Below are 15,224 nucleotides of genomic sequence, written 5' to 3'. Positions count from 1 at the left end.
AAACGTACTCAAATTAAAACAGAACCAGCACCCATGAATATCTCCAATCATAGCTGGAACCAACCAATAAATACTTCAGTAAAACTTCTAAGGAAAATGATTCCAAAGGATTTTTAGATTAAAAGTATGTTAGTGGGTGAACTTCTGTGGGGACTGACTTCTGCAGTCTTGGCACCACCACAAAAAGGTCCTGTATTGGGTTGCTCACTGTTTCTGCCAGTGGGAACACAAAGGACAGGCTCTCTGATAATGACTTTAGCCAGTGGACAAATTTATACTGGAGAGGATTGTCCTCCAAGTGGCACAATCCAAAACCATGTAGGGCTTTAGAGATAATAGTGAGCACTAAGAGATAACAGAGAGCACTTTAAGTTGTGCTTAGAAGCAATCTGGAAGCCAGTGTGGCTCTTTCATCACTGGGGTAATAGGATGTAATCAGAATATGGATAACTGGCCAAATCATGCCTGTTATGGAAGAGCTTCAGCTAGCAAACCAGCAAAGTTGATTAAAAGTGTGATGTGCCATAGAGATCACCACCTCTATCTATAGGCCTGGAACTAAAATCACCCCAAACTGATTCTGCTCTTTAAGGAGGAATACAGCCCTTTCAGAAGAGGCTGACTGCACAAAGCATTATTGGCCTTACCAACCAACAGCACTTCTGTCTTAACAGAATGATAGAAATCTTAGCAGGGAAATTATTTGCACAAAGGTGAAGACTAACCATCCATATTCTTATTGTACAGCTGAACAGCCTCATATTCTCTATGCTAAGTGGTGGTGGTAGAGTGGATTTAAATTTGTAGAAAATCTTCAATTTCTCTGTGTTACATCCAGCACCAGGCATAAATACAGATGCATATAATATCCAGCTCAGTCTTTCAAATGTATTTGTATTAGTTCACTATAGTTTGGTATTTTCCCCTCCTTTTCAGAGCCACTGTGGATAAAAAACTTCACAAGATGATCAGCCCTCATCACCCAGTTGTTCACTCAGGCATAAAAACTTCAGAGACATTTGCAATGCTGAATGTGGGCCGCCCTCTGTCCGCCAAGGCTGCCCTGCAGAGCTTGCCAAGCAGGCCGAATATCTCTATGATAGCACAAAGCAAGTTTCCCAAACTGTAGGAAATGCCCTGAGCAGCTGTGCATTCGTCATTGCCAAGTCACAGAAGTGTTCATCTGTTTTCTGTGTTTCCCATTTTCCTGTGAGCAACACAGGCTGATTTCTCTTAGTCATTATGATCATGAAGCACAACAGTGGCTCTAGGCAAGCAAAGTAGTTTAAAGGAAACACCTTTATTACCTCAAACAAAAGTAATCTGTGAAGAGAGAAGCTTCAAACCTCCAATCAGGAGAGACAGCTTGGGCCACTACAGACATCTCAAGAGACAACATACCTTACAGATCAACTGAATGACTGACCTAACAAACCAAGATGGCTCCCTTGACTCAGCCAGTGGGAAGAAGATACAGACTGCCCTTCAGCATTCACCCTAGTATTCATCTGCAGTTGTTCAAGTATCAGCCAATGCATTCCCACACACAAAATAACAGAACAAACTGGGGAAGTTGTGTTACAACAACTCTTTTGGATTGGATTTGTGTGGGCTTTCTGTGTTCTTTGGACAGGTCTAACTTGCAGAACATATCCTTGATTCTGGAACTAGCTTCCCTTTTACACTGAAGTCTAAACTGTCCATCCTTTTTGAAATTACTCTGTTCAGCTCCAAATAACTGAATAGTTCAGAGGGCGGTTATAATCAGAAGGATTTTATCACATCACTTTGTTTTAATAGTGCTTACTAGAAACTCATAGCACTTTCCCACAATGGCTATCATGCAGATATACATGAGTAGGTGGGTTGTATGTTCTCCAAGCCAAAATATGCTTTCAGTGGATGTGGGTGATTCCCCAAGAATCCCTCATTTACTTCATCTTTGTCATGCCGTTTCATAACCAATGTACACTTGCAATAAAATGTTCTGTAACTTTAAAGATTTGTTTTAGAGTGACATAAACAACATATTTTACAAGTTTCTTCCAAGATGACAGCTGTAAGGAGATTATCCCTATATAATCTGAAATAACATACAATGTGGTATACTGTGAACTGTCAACTGGTTCACAGATTGAAATACATAATAGAGAATGCTGCAACAAACCCAAGTATGAAATAAAGACTGTACAGTCCAAATCTTCAGCCAAACCAACAGAAAAATTGAAGCATCTCCACCTCCACACCTTTCTAAATGACTGGAATGCAGTCCTAAGCAGTGTTACATCCTAAGTCCATTGAACTCAGTGGATTTAAAAGGGTTTAACTCTGCATAGGATTGCACTGTGGAGCAATTCCTTTAAATACATTTACGTTTAAATACGTATGTTTAAATACGTTTAAATACATAACTAGTTTGGTCCAAATATCAAATTATTTACCTATTTCCCATTCACTTGTAAAAGGGATTCATCTATTAAAACCAGTGTTTAGGTATGATTACATTCCACTCTGAAGCCTATTTATGATAATGTTGTTTCTTTCTTCTGCCTCCTACAGTCCTTTTTGTGGCATTCAACCCTTCCAGGATAGGTTAGCAGGCACCAAAAATCACCTCAGAATTAGTACTGCAAACCATGAAAGTTTTCTCAGACAGATTGTAATATTTTGGTGTGTGTTTAAAGAAACTGTGCAAACGGAGCTTTTGTTGCCTCCTTTCATCAGTACGTCAACTACCATAATAGTACCGCCGTAGATGCAGATCTGTGCTGGTGGGAATATGAGTCATATACTTGAAACCATATTTTGAGCGGGCACTCTTCTGTCCTATCAGAGCTACCATGGGAAGCATGGTATCTAGTGTTGTCTTGAACTCCTAAAGAAAAGGATACTACTGTCACCAACAGATAACTGTATATTAAATTAACTGCATGCTTGCCACACCTCATCAAATGTAACTGTGCAGTTAATCCAAGCCCAGTATTCTATCACTGCGAATATAGTACTTCCATCAACTACTGAGATCATAAAAAAACAAGTTCAGGATATAACTCTGTCATATATGACCACTGCATTGTTGGATGATTTGTAGAAACAAGATTCTTGTCATCGTAGTAGGAAAACAGAATCACAATCTTGGGATAGGTGTTGTGCTACTCATAATTCATTATCCTTTATATAAAACAAGTGATAACTTATGACACCTGAACCTGGCCTACATGCTGCTCCTGGGTCTGAATCAAAATACATTTTCAAAAAGCAGTGTTTATTATAGAACAAATGTTTCCAAAACTATGAAGGGATCATGCCAGTGAAATCCCTGATCGCTGCCCTCTTATTGCATACTCCCAACTCTTGAATTAATTTTAAATCTTAACACAAAGAAGACAAAAAATGTCTTATTCTTAAAATGACAAAATGAAGCTATTTGTTGAAGCTACATAGCAAAGTGGATAGCCCTCTGTAAGTTAAAACTAAATATGCCAATTTATGCATTTCAGTAAGCCATCTTTGGCCTCAGTGATAATAAAATGTTAACTGGTAGTACAGGTAGAGAGGGAAACAGCTTATCTAGATCATTTTTCCTTTAAAGAATATTCCATTATTATTTCCGTCTTTAAAATAAGACCTGCCAAGCGTCCTGTCTGTTGCCTTATTTCAGAGTTCCTAGAAAATGCATATTATTCGATAGAGTATTTACAGTGAGGTTTGATATGTTTTGCAGGGCTGCATAACTGACAGGAAAAGCAGGAGGCCTTGGCTTTTAAAAAAAAAACAGGCTGAAAAAAAGAAATCTACCTCAGAGCCTGAAAATGTGTAGGATGTGTAGGAAGACTTGAAATGATAGTGGGCTTAACATGATACTTTTCATGTTTAATAACAAAATATATATTCTGGATCTATTCCATCATGTGGACATGAGATGCCTTTGTTGAGAAAGCATTAACTGCATTCTTTCTATACTTAAAGCCTGGCATTAGCACCCAGACATTCTGAAAGGAGTTGTATTCAGTTTTCTACCATAGCCCATTCTATTAATGCTACACTCACAGAGTCCCAGGGTTCAACCAAATGCTAACATCTGTCAATGTTTTATTTATTTATTTAATTTATAGTCCACACTCCCTGCAAGCGGGCTCAGAGCGGATTTACATCAAAAATTTAAAAACAATGTAAAACATTGGTAGCAACCATAGGATACAGCATTTAAACATAAACAACAACATAAATGTTGCTGTTTCTTCATATTTGTGAGGCCAAGGGGCACCAACAAATAGTCCCCACCCCCAGGGGTCCACAAGTCCTGACTTGACTAGGCAGCTGTTATTTGTGGTCACTGCCATTGCCTCTCCCCCACCCCCACCCCAATACCCATGGAGAACATGAGGGCAGAGGAAATCTGCCCACTTCATACTTGGAATGGGACAAAGACATGCCCTGCTTCTACAACAGGCCTGTGTAAACTGAAAGAAGACCTTTTTCCTACCCGAGTCACCTGGCATGAGAAGGGGATTTGGAGAGAAATGTGTTTTGACCCTTGCTTTGAAGAAGGAAAGAAGCAGCAGCCAGAGCCTCTCATTGCTTCCTCATCCCCAATGTCTGTAAATCTGAGCTGGAGCTCAGAAAAAACTACATGGGATTGTACAGGTTTGGGAATGCTGTTACTTCTCCACATATATTACTAATGGATTTTACGTACTCTGGCTTTTGGTTCTTCAAGTGGAGGTTTCCATGTTTGAGATACAAAATATTCGTCCTCACTGGATGAAGAATGGCTCTCTTTGACTGCCAACACAAAAATAAAAGCAGAGTACCTAATCAGTACTACTTATGAGCAGATCTGAACTACCAGAAGTTTAATATTTCAATATATTAGCAGAATCCAAAGCTCTCAACCATCTTTATGTAGCCCCATACAACAATTGACCATCTTAATCTACTCTCGTGTGTGTGTGTGTGTGTGGGGGGGGGGGGGTCAAGTTGCCTCCAACCACTGGCAACCCTATGAATAAAAGACCTCCAAATTGTCCTATCATTAGACTTAATCAGATTTTGCAAACTGGAGGATGTGACTTCTTTTATTGAGTCAAGCCATCTCGTTTGCAGCCTTCCTCTTTTTATACTGCTTTCAACTTTTCCTAGCATTGTTGTCTTTTCCAAAGAGTCTTGTCTTCTCATGATGTGACAAAAATACGATAGCCTCAGTTTTGTCATTTTAGCTTCTAGAGAGAATTCAGGCTAGATGTGATCTAGAACCCAATTATTTGTCTTTTTGGTCAGCCACAGTATTTGCAAAATTTTCCTCCAGCACTCTCAAATGAGTCAATTTTCTTCCTGTCAGTTTTCTTCATTGTCCAACTTTCCCACCCATACATAGTAATGGGGAATAACATAATTTGGATTATCTTGATCTTGGTCTCCAGACAGACATCCTTATCTTTAAGAATATTTTCTAGCTCCCTCATAGCTGCTCTTTCAATCTTCCTCTGATTTCTTGGTTGCAGTCTCCCTTTTGGTTGATGATTGAGCCAAGAAATAGAAAATCTTGAACCATTTCAATTTCCTTATTGTCAGCTTTAAAATTGTGTCATTACTTTTGCCTTCTTAAAATTCAGCTGTAATCCTGCTTTGGTGCTTTCTCCTTTAACCTTTGTTAGTAGTGGTTTCAATACTTCGCTGTTTTCTGCCAGTAATATGGTGTCATCTACATATCTCAAATAGTTAATGTTCTGTCCACCAATTTTCACTCCACCTTCTTCTAAACCTAATCCAGCTTTCCTTATGATATGATCTGCATAGAGGTTGAACAGGTAGGGAGATAATATGCATCCTTGTCTGACACCTTTGCCAATTGGAAACCATTCTGTTTCCCATATTCCATTCTAACAGTAGCCTCTTGTTATAGGTTGCACATCAAAACAATCAGATGTTGTGGCACCCCCATTTCTTTTAACACTATCCATAGCTTTTCATGATCCATGCAGTCAAAAACTTTGCTGTAATCTATAAAACATAAGCTGATTTTCTGCTGAAATTCCCTTGTATGTTCCATTAGCCATCGTATATTTGCAATGTGATCTCTAGTGCCTCTTCTTTTTCTGCCTCTTCTTTTTCTGAATCCTGCTTGAACACCTGGCATTTCTTGTTCCATATATGGTAAAAGTCTTTGCTGTAGAATTTTGAGCATCACTTTGCTTGCATGGGAAATTAATGCAATGGTCCGATCGTTGCTGTACTTTTTGGCATTCCCTTTTTTTGGAACTGGAATGTATAGACTGAGCATTTCCAGTCTGTGGGCCATTATTTTGTTTTCCATATTTGTTGACAGATTCTTGTTAAGATTTTGATGGACTCAGTTTCTGTAGCTTGAAATAGCTCTCTTGGTGTCCTATCGGGTTTCTTTCTTCCAATTGTTTTAAGTGCAGCTTTCACTTCACTTTCTAAGATTTCCAGTTCTTTGTCAAAAGATTCTTCTTCAAAGGAATCTGTCATCCTTCCATCTCTTCTGCATAGTTCTTCAGTGAATTGTCTCCATCTTTATTTTGTCTTGATTGGATACTGTATTTCCATGTTGATCTTTCAGCATTCCTAGCCGTGGTTGAAATTCTGTTGGGGGTGCAGCAGCCATGAGATATATATATGTAAGCAGAGTAAGTAGCCGAGTATGATAATAGCACAGTGGAAATAAGTAGACAGACTTCTGTTGTTCTGTTGTATAAAAATACTTTACTACATAACAGGGTAAAAAGGGTACATTGGTAGGAAAAATAATAAACACTGACTGACTACATCTTGATGGCTATGCTAGGTACTAGAGAGAAGCTTAGAGACTAAGACTGAATTGAAACATAGTTAGAACAGACTGAGAAGTGAACTGAACAAAGACCAATAAAACATTAGTATATGTTGCTAGCTAATTGCCCCCCAATAAACCAGCTCACCCAATAGACATTCCTAGATTCTCTCATTAAGATTAAAGACTCCCACTTTATCTGGCGGGAACTTTTCTTGACGCCTAAGTGGTCCTATGCTAACTAGCTATCTGATGAAACAAACAGAATAACAATTTAACTCTTTCATGACTGAGTGTAGGACACTTGCAAAAAGTCTAACAAATTCCCTTTGATTTTCTGGATCTTATAGAACAGGCCATTTGTTTTTCCTTTTTTGTTGTTCTCTTCTGTTTCTTTGCACTGATTATTATTATAGATTTCTTTGTCTCTGAGTGCAAGTTGCAGAAAAGCTGCATTTAGAATTCTATTTCTGTTATCTTTTGCTTTTGTTTCTTATTTGTCTTTAGCAATATTAAGAATTTCCTCAGTCATCCATTTAGGCTTTTCCCTTCTTTTGGCTACAAGCATAGTCTTTGCACATTCTTCCTTGATAGTATCTCTGGTTTCAGCCCATAGTTCTTCTGGTTCATGATCAATTAAATTTACTATTGCAAATCTGTTCTTTACATGGTCTTTAAATTCTTCAGGAATATTATTTAGATTGTATTTTGGCACTATGATTCTTTTAGTGTTTCTCTTCAGCTTTATTCTAATTTTTTATATTAGCAACTCATGATCTGTATCACAATCAGCTCCTGGTCTTATTTTAGCATAGAGCATAGAGCTTCTCCATCTTCTGCTTCCAATTATGTAATCTATTTGATTCCTGTATTGTCCACCCTATGATTTCCATGTATACAATCATTTTTTTGGTTGCCTGAAGCACGAGTTAGCAATGAACAGGTTGTTTGCTTCACAGTGATCAATTTCTTCTTGAACATTTGCACAAAAGTTTTCTATTTCTTCTTCCTCAGCATCTCTAGTTGGGGCATAAACTTGAATGATGGTTATGTTTATAGACCTTCCATGAAATCTGACTGATATTAATCAGTCAGACTTAGTGTTATAGCTCTTGACTGTTTGTGCTATGTCTGGCCTCACTATTAAAGCAACATCATTTTTTTTGTTTGTCATTTGCACAGTGAAACACTTTGTAATTTTCTGACTGGAAAGGTCCTGATTCAGCCCACATTAGTTCACTCACACCCAGGATTGCAAAATTAAATATTCAATTTCTTGTTTTATGATTTCTACTTTACCTGGCTTCATACTTCTCACGTTCCATGTTCCTATTATGTATGTCACACAGCTTTGGACATTCCCTTTGCATTTATTCACATCTGCAACTGGACATCCTTTTGGCTTTAATCCAATCCCATCATTAAGAATAGCACTATTTGTACTTGTCCTCAGCTGTTCCTCAGTAGACAGTTGAGTGCCATTTGGGAGTCCTGTCTTCCAGCACTATATCTTCTTTCATTTTGGATTGTCTCATCAGAAGTGGTTTACCATTGCCTTCTTCTGAGCAGTACTAACTAGGGTTAGCTGAAGTGACACTGCCGTTGTCTGCAAAAGATTCTCTGGCAGTGTCACCTTACATTACTGCTGCTACCCAGTAGCTAGCCTTCAAAATATCCTCTGCTCCCATCACCATTTAACAGTCAATTCTTTTCTGCTAATGCTACCATTGATTCCTGAAAGGGGTGGATGCATCTAAGGGTGGAAACACACAAGACAAACTGCACATGAAGAGCACATGTTGGGTCACACAAGCTTCCCTGGGAGCGGTAGTCTTACCCTCCCCACTCTCCAAGCTCCTGGAGGAAAACTGAGCTGAATGGATTTTCTTACAAAGAACAGCCGCTTGACTGGAAAAATTCTCTCTTTCAAAAATCCACTTGCTTCGGTTTTCCTTCAGTAGCTCAGAGACGAGGCAGAGGTGGGGGGGGGGGAATCTGCGCTGTGATTCCCTGCAGGGAGAAGAAGACTGGGTGGGACTGAGTTTCTCTCTTGCTTGCAAAACACCTTGGCTTTTTTCCTGCCTCTTGTTCTGTCACTCCCCACCGCCCCACCCCCATCCCAAGCTCCCAGAGAATTTTTGAAAGAGGGAAGAGAAAGAGAGTGTGTGAAAGAGAAAGTCCCTCCAGTTGTGATTCTTCCCATCTGAGAATCACATTGAATGGCTGTTTTTTTAAATAAAAAAGACTACATTTCCCAGGGGTCCTTGCAGGATCTGACACGCGTCCGTGTGTCTTGTGTGGTTCCACTCTTAGTCTGGTGTCTCAGCTTTGACCATTCTGCCTTGAATGACTCTTCCAGGAGTTTAAACTCTTGACCAAGCCTGCACTCATGACAGTATTTCTCTCAGCTTCCCTGACACATTCAACCCCCCTCACCACATTAAGGCATGTATACACAAGTGTATCTATTCCCATACAGTGATGTATTTGGGAGCACTCACTCACACCTACACACACAAAATTATTAATTTGTCTCATTTTTTAAAAAAAAACTATTTAGAACATGTTGATACCTATTGGTGGGTACCTGAGTAGGGGTACCAGGAAATATTGTTCACAAATTGGCAGGGAGGAGAATGAGGTGATACAGGGAGAAAGAATTAGGGAGATCTGGATTCATACTGAGAGGGGGACAAAACACTGTCCCTTTCAAGAGATAGAAAGGTCAGGGATCTATCCTTTCTACTGCTTTGCTGCTATCCTTTGAAGAGTAGATTATATTCTCTGGGACTTCCTCTTCATGACACCTCATCTTCCTCTCTTTGTCACACACTCCTTTCTCCTCTCCATCTTGCTACCATGGGTGTAGGACATGCGATCCTACCAGCCACTGGCATCTTTAGATTAGATAGCTAGATAGTTAGAAATCTATCTCTCCCCTTTCTTATCCTGTACGGAGTGCAAACAATAAATGACTTCTTATTGCTGTTCTAAAGCTTAACCAAGGCTCTGAGAGTAAGTTTGTTTCTGTCCACACATGCATGTCTATAGCACAGACACAGACGCACACACACTTCACTGCATAGTATGCAACTCTGCCATTATACCCATTTAACCATGAATGTTCACTGGGTGCCCCTGGCCAGTCACTCTCATTCAGCCTAATGTATCTCAGGGTTTTTGTGAAAATAAAGAGGAGGGGAGAACAATATATCCTGAGTGCCTTGAAGAAAGGGTGGGATAAAAATCTGGCAAGGAAGTCTACTCCCAGTTCCCAGTAACTACTTATTGGGGATACTGTGGATCAGCTTACTCAGGCAACTTTGCATTACCACACAGGCTTTGTAAGTTGTTTCAAAAGGACAGGTTCCCCATTCTGCTCTCCAAACATATTACGCTGTCTGAGCCTCAGTATTGTTTGGTGTGTCTGACAGGTACATGGGCAACATACTCTCCATCAGAGTGAACTGGAATTCTTTTTCAGTAGAAACATAACAGCACAGCCATTTGCCGTACAACCAGGTGTTGTATGTGTTACAAATTATCATAGTAATAACTTGTTGCAGTATCAAATTAGCGCAGTAGTTTTGATATTTTATTCATATTATGAGCACAGGATAAAGCACAGAGTTTGATTGACATCTGTCTTCCTAGTTAAAAGAAACAAAAGTAGAAGCAGAGAATAGGTGATGTGCAAAAAGCTTCTAGGGTTGCAGAATGTATTTAGATGTGTTTCCCTGTACATATGGGCACAATTTCTAAGTGTGTCTCTGCACTGAAGACACCTAACCATTACATTTTAGTCAAGATAGTGAGAATTCCATGCTAGAGATTCCTATTTCTGCATCCGCCTGCCCATTCATTTCCCAGACAATTTTTGAAAGTAGCCATGATTGTTATCCAGATTTACATCTGTGGCACAGACTTGTCTTAAGAGGTCAACTACATTGTAAATGCAAACTTGTACTGGAGCACCAAAACTTTTAAAATTAAGTTTCACAAAAGAGTTATTTTGGTGTGGAGGTGAGAGGAAGGGGATGCTTAATCATTTCCCATGGATTCTCTGCTCAAAATCACCTCCCCTAAGCAAATTATCCCTTCAGGGTTCAAAGTATGAGTAAATATGTTTGGAGCCCAATGAGGGGTGGGGGGACATTTAGAGGATGATTTGAAGCTGATAAATTGGTTGTGGTGGTGGGGTCTAGTTAGGGCTTCACTGCATGTGCTTGCATGTAACATGTAGTTAGTGCATCTGTGCCTGCCGCTGAGTGCATTCAGTTAAACCATTTATACATCCACATTATCTTTAAGGTAGATATGTTCTGTGTAGTGAAAGAGATCCTAACATAACGTGGCTTAACGCTGGATAACTCTGCCCAACAGTTAACACAGAAATCTTTATGTTGATCTACATACCCAAGAGTGGGTAGCTGATGCTTTTTAAGGACAAGATGGAAGACTGATCACTTGCATCACTGATTCTCTTCTTTGTTGCTTTGGGAAGGACATTCCAAATTGCACTGCATGAAGAGTTAATAGAAAATGGGTGTGTGTATCTGAGAAGAGAAACCAAATTGGCTCAGTATAAAGCTAACCATCATCTTCAAAACAATCTAAACAAGAATCTACTCTTTGCTACCAATGCACTGTGCTAGGCTTGATCAACTTTTAAGTGTTTTCAGGCTGCTGAAAACAGTTCATGTCGGCAACATCTGGAAATGAAAATAATCTACCTGATATTAAGTAATTAATTTAAGAGCTAATACTGTTTATAATTCATTATTTATTTATTAAAATATTTATACCTTACTTTTCTGCATGGCTCAAGGTAACTTAACATTACAATTTAAAACCAACAGAATAAAACCTCAAATATCCCCTCCCCGACAAAAGGTGAGTCCTGTCTATATTGGCTTTGCAATGCCCCCTGAGGATTTCTAATAATGGTGCTCCCCTCACTTCCTCAGATAGCCCATGCCTCAGAATGGGAGCTACAATGGAAAAAGCCTGGTCTCTGGTTGATGCCAGGCAGGCTACCTTAGAGAAACAGCCAATGGGTAGCAGTCTGAAGAGTGCTGTTGGTACGTATGGGCAGAGAGGGTTCTTCAGCTATGTGGGTCATAGGCCATGTAGGGATTTAAAAGTCATAACCCTCACCTTGAATTGAACTTGGAGCAAACTGGCAGCCAGTGTAGCTGTTTTAAGATGGGTGAAATATGTTCCTGTCAGCTAGCCCCTTATGATAGTCAAGTGGTTGTGCATTATGTGTGATCAAACCAGTTTTCACACATGCAGTACACTAATCCTTACCATGATTCTTGAGGGCAGGTGAGTATTATTAACCCCATATTTCAGGTGGTGGGAACTGAGCTCACCTAAGGGCATCTTACAGTTTTGTGGCTGAGATGAGACTTCCCTATTCACAACTCACACTTAGCCACTCTGGTTCAACAGATCACAAAATGGTGAAGAGCAAGAGGCACATGTGATGACAGAACTTAAAATGCTTAATTCCTTATGCTTCAGAAGGACCAGAAGAATCCAAACTACATCAAACTTGTTAGCCACTGCTGTGACAGTATCTGTAATAACAGCCTCTGACAATGGGGTGGGGTGGAAAATCACACAGCACTGGAGTCCTGTGATAGAAACCACAGAAATGTCTTTTGGCTCTAAAAAGCAGTCATCAGGGTGGGAGAGGGAAATGAATCAGGGCTACACTGCTGGAGAAATTTAGAAGAAAAGGTACTTTATAATTCTCACTGCTTTTCCCCTACCAGAACTTAAAGCAGCCAGTTGGGCCAGTTTTGATTGCAGACATTATATAGGAAAGAGAGTTATTATTAGACATGGGCACGAACCGCATTACGAACATAAAAAAGCCACAATCCACCCAATCGTCCGTTCACGATCCGGCAGTACGTGAGCGTCCATGGCCAACGAACCCCCATTCATAAGAGGTCCAGTTCAGTGCATTCTTCCACGGTTCATGAAGCCAGACAGTCAGGCACCATCAATCAATTCTTTTGGAAATGGAGCCGGGGGGAATGCCTGAACTCTGTCTGCACTCTGGTGTCGCCCTGGAAACCCGAATGGAAGCCCAGCTTACTTTGATTGGCAGGTCTTCCTTCCAACCATAGAGCTGCAAAGTGGTTACAACCTGGGAGAAGACACCTGGGGGAGGGAGGGGGAGGGGGGTGTTCTGTAGCCATGAACACTCCAATCTCATCCCTGCAAACTCTGATAGGCAGCTCTGACAGCCAACCACAGACCTCCTGTGTTGGTCTATAGGACCTGTGCTTATAAATAGCAGTGGGCTCCCAGGCGGGGTTTCTCTTTCAGCGAGCCATGGAGTGTGGCAGAGCTGTTGCTTGCTACTTGCTAGCCTTTGGGAAGAGAGACAGAGAGAGTATAATTGAGCTTGGATTTTGGGGATAGGGATCTATCTCCTCTGGTTCCAGGGCTGCTGCCAGGCCCTGGGGCCAAGCTCAGTGGGCACCTCGGCTGAGGGCTCACTATTATTAGTACTAGTGCCTGATCTGGTGGTCAGGCTTGTGGGTGTGCTGGGCTAGCGCTTTAGCCTTAGCCTCCGGTTCCAGGGCTGCTGCCAGGCCCTGGGGCCAAGCTCAGTGGGCACCTCGGCTGAGGGCTCACATTATTATCACTGCCTGATCTGGTCAGGTCTCTGGGAGTGGTGGGCTAGGGCTCTACTCCCTCCCTCTGGTCCCAGGGTTGCTGCCAGGCCCTGGGGCCAAGCTCAGTGGGCACCTTGGCTGACGGCTCATATTATTACCAGTGCCTGGTCTGGTGGTCAGGCTTGTAGATGTGCTGGGCTAGGGCTTTAGCCTCAGCCTCTGGTTCCAGGGCTGCTGCCAGGCCCTGGGGACAAGCTCAGTGGGCACTGCAGCTGAGGGCTCACAGTATTATTAGTGCCTGTTCTGGTTAGGTCTCTGGGAGTGGTGGGCTAGGGCTCTAGTCCCTCCCTTCCTCTGGTGCCAGGGCTGCCGCCAGGCCCTGGGGCCAAGCTCAGTGGGCACCTCAGCTGAGGGCTCACATTGATTATTATCAGTGCCTGATCTGGTCAGGTCTGTGGGAGTGGTGGGCTAGGGCTCTAGTCCCTCCCTCCCTCTGGTTCCAGGGCTGCTGCCAGGCCGTGGAGCCAAGCTTGGTGGGCACCTCGGCTGAGGGCTCACAAGTATTATTAGTGCCTGATCTGGTCAGGTCTGTGGGAGTGGTGGGCTAGGGCTGTAGTCCCTCCCTCCCTCTGGTGCCAGGGCTGCTGCCAGGCTCTAGGGCCAAGCTCAGTGGGCACCACAGCTAAGGGCTCACAGTGTCATCTCCTTTTCTGTCATCCTTAATTCTAGTTTGGTGGCACAATGAGTCTTCCTGTTGTGTTGGCCGTCAAGGGTGGTCGTGGGGTGAAGTGCGATGGCAGTCTTCCTGGTTTACTTGTGGAAAGCAGTAGTGGGTGTGGCTCGGGGGCAGCAGAGAGTCCTCCTGCTCCCCCAAATTCACCTGTGGGGGCTGTGGAGGAGGCCAAAGTGGTCTTTCCGCAGGGGAGAGAGAATTTCTCTCAACATTTTGAGGAGGGGGTGGGTGACAGATCCCTGGAGGAATGGTTTGTGTTTTATGAAAGATCCCTCCCATCCCCATCCCAAACTCTCAGTGGTGTTCCCGCCTGCAGTCCACCCCTCACCCCATCATCCATGGCCAGCTCCGCAGTGCAGTCTGTAATTGGTCATCCTCCTTCTCCTGGGACAGTTAGTGGTCCATGTTTCAACGCCTCCATATGGAGGCACTTTCAGGCCCTTTCTAATGACCCCTGTGTGGTGCGGTGCCATGCCTGCGATGTCCTGGTGTGCAGGGACAAAAACCCAAAGTACCTGTCTTCGACGGTCCTGACTTGGCACCTGAAGACGCACCACCCAAGCCTGTCTCCCTCCTTGGCCAGTGAAACATCCATTGGGGGGAGAAAGGGGGTGACCAGCTCTTCTGAGCATGGATCAGTGGGAGGGTCACTTTGCCCTGAAGGTGACGCCGGTGGGAGTAGAGCGCTCCAGCAGGCCGCACTCACGGAGGTTGTCCCCTCAGGGTCTGGGACAGTGTCACTTAGAACCTCAAAGTTGATGGCTCAGGAGGCGGGCCTTCGCGTCATGGCAGAGACAATTGCCCTACATGGCTTGCCCCTATCCATCGTGGAGTGCGTGGGGTTCTGCAGGCTATTAAAACATTTTGCCCCTTGGTTCTCCATGCCGTCGCCATGCGTCCTTGCCCGTCGAGTCCTGTGGGTATCTCGAATGAGGGCTGGTACATTTGGGTCAGTTTTAGCCAGGCCCACTCCCACTGCTAACCGGCTTCTGAGACCTTGCTAGGCCTTCCTGGCACAGCCAGATCATCATGACATCTCCTTTATGCAAAGGCAAGAAAGTGG

General features: G+C 42.5%; 2 protein-coding genes across 4 annotated transcripts in view; one reads left to right on the top strand and one right to left on the bottom strand.

Annotated features, from left to right (window-relative positions):
• Nucleotides 1-1,951, top strand: part of LRRC56 (leucine rich repeat containing 56) — a 138,804-nt gene extending 136,853 nt beyond the window's left edge. For all 3 annotated transcript variants that reach the window (XM_054970202.1, XM_054970201.1, XM_054970203.1), the window contains one exon: nucleotides 937-1,951. In XM_054970202.1, the coding sequence (XP_054826177.1) occupies nucleotides 937-1,129 (193 nt within the window). In that variant the 3' untranslated portion in view covers nucleotides 1,130-1,951. The remainder of the gene's footprint in view (nucleotides 1-936) is intronic.
• A 777-nt stretch (nucleotides 1,952-2,728) lies between these two features.
• The window catches only part of LMNTD2 (lamin tail domain containing 2), a 66,674-nt gene continuing 54,178 nt past the window's right edge, over nucleotides 2,729-15,224 (bottom strand). The window contains exons 12-14 of the mRNA XM_054970011.1: nucleotides 11,210-11,313; nucleotides 4,700-4,785; nucleotides 2,729-2,875 (exon numbers count right to left, since the gene is read on the bottom strand). Coding sequence (XP_054825986.1) covers nucleotides 2,729-2,875; nucleotides 4,700-4,785; nucleotides 11,210-11,313 — 337 coding nt within the window. The remainder of the gene's footprint in view (nucleotides 2,876-4,699; nucleotides 4,786-11,209; nucleotides 11,314-15,224) is intronic.

The sequence above is a fragment of the Eublepharis macularius genome, chromosome 2 (assembly GCF_028583425.1).
Source record: "Eublepharis macularius isolate TG4126 chromosome 2, MPM_Emac_v1.0, whole genome shotgun sequence".
NCBI lineage: Eukaryota > Metazoa > Chordata > Lepidosauria > Squamata > Eublepharidae > Eublepharis > Eublepharis macularius.
Note: the sequence above shows the minus strand (reverse complement) of the source record. Positions and strands in the feature narration are given on the sequence as shown.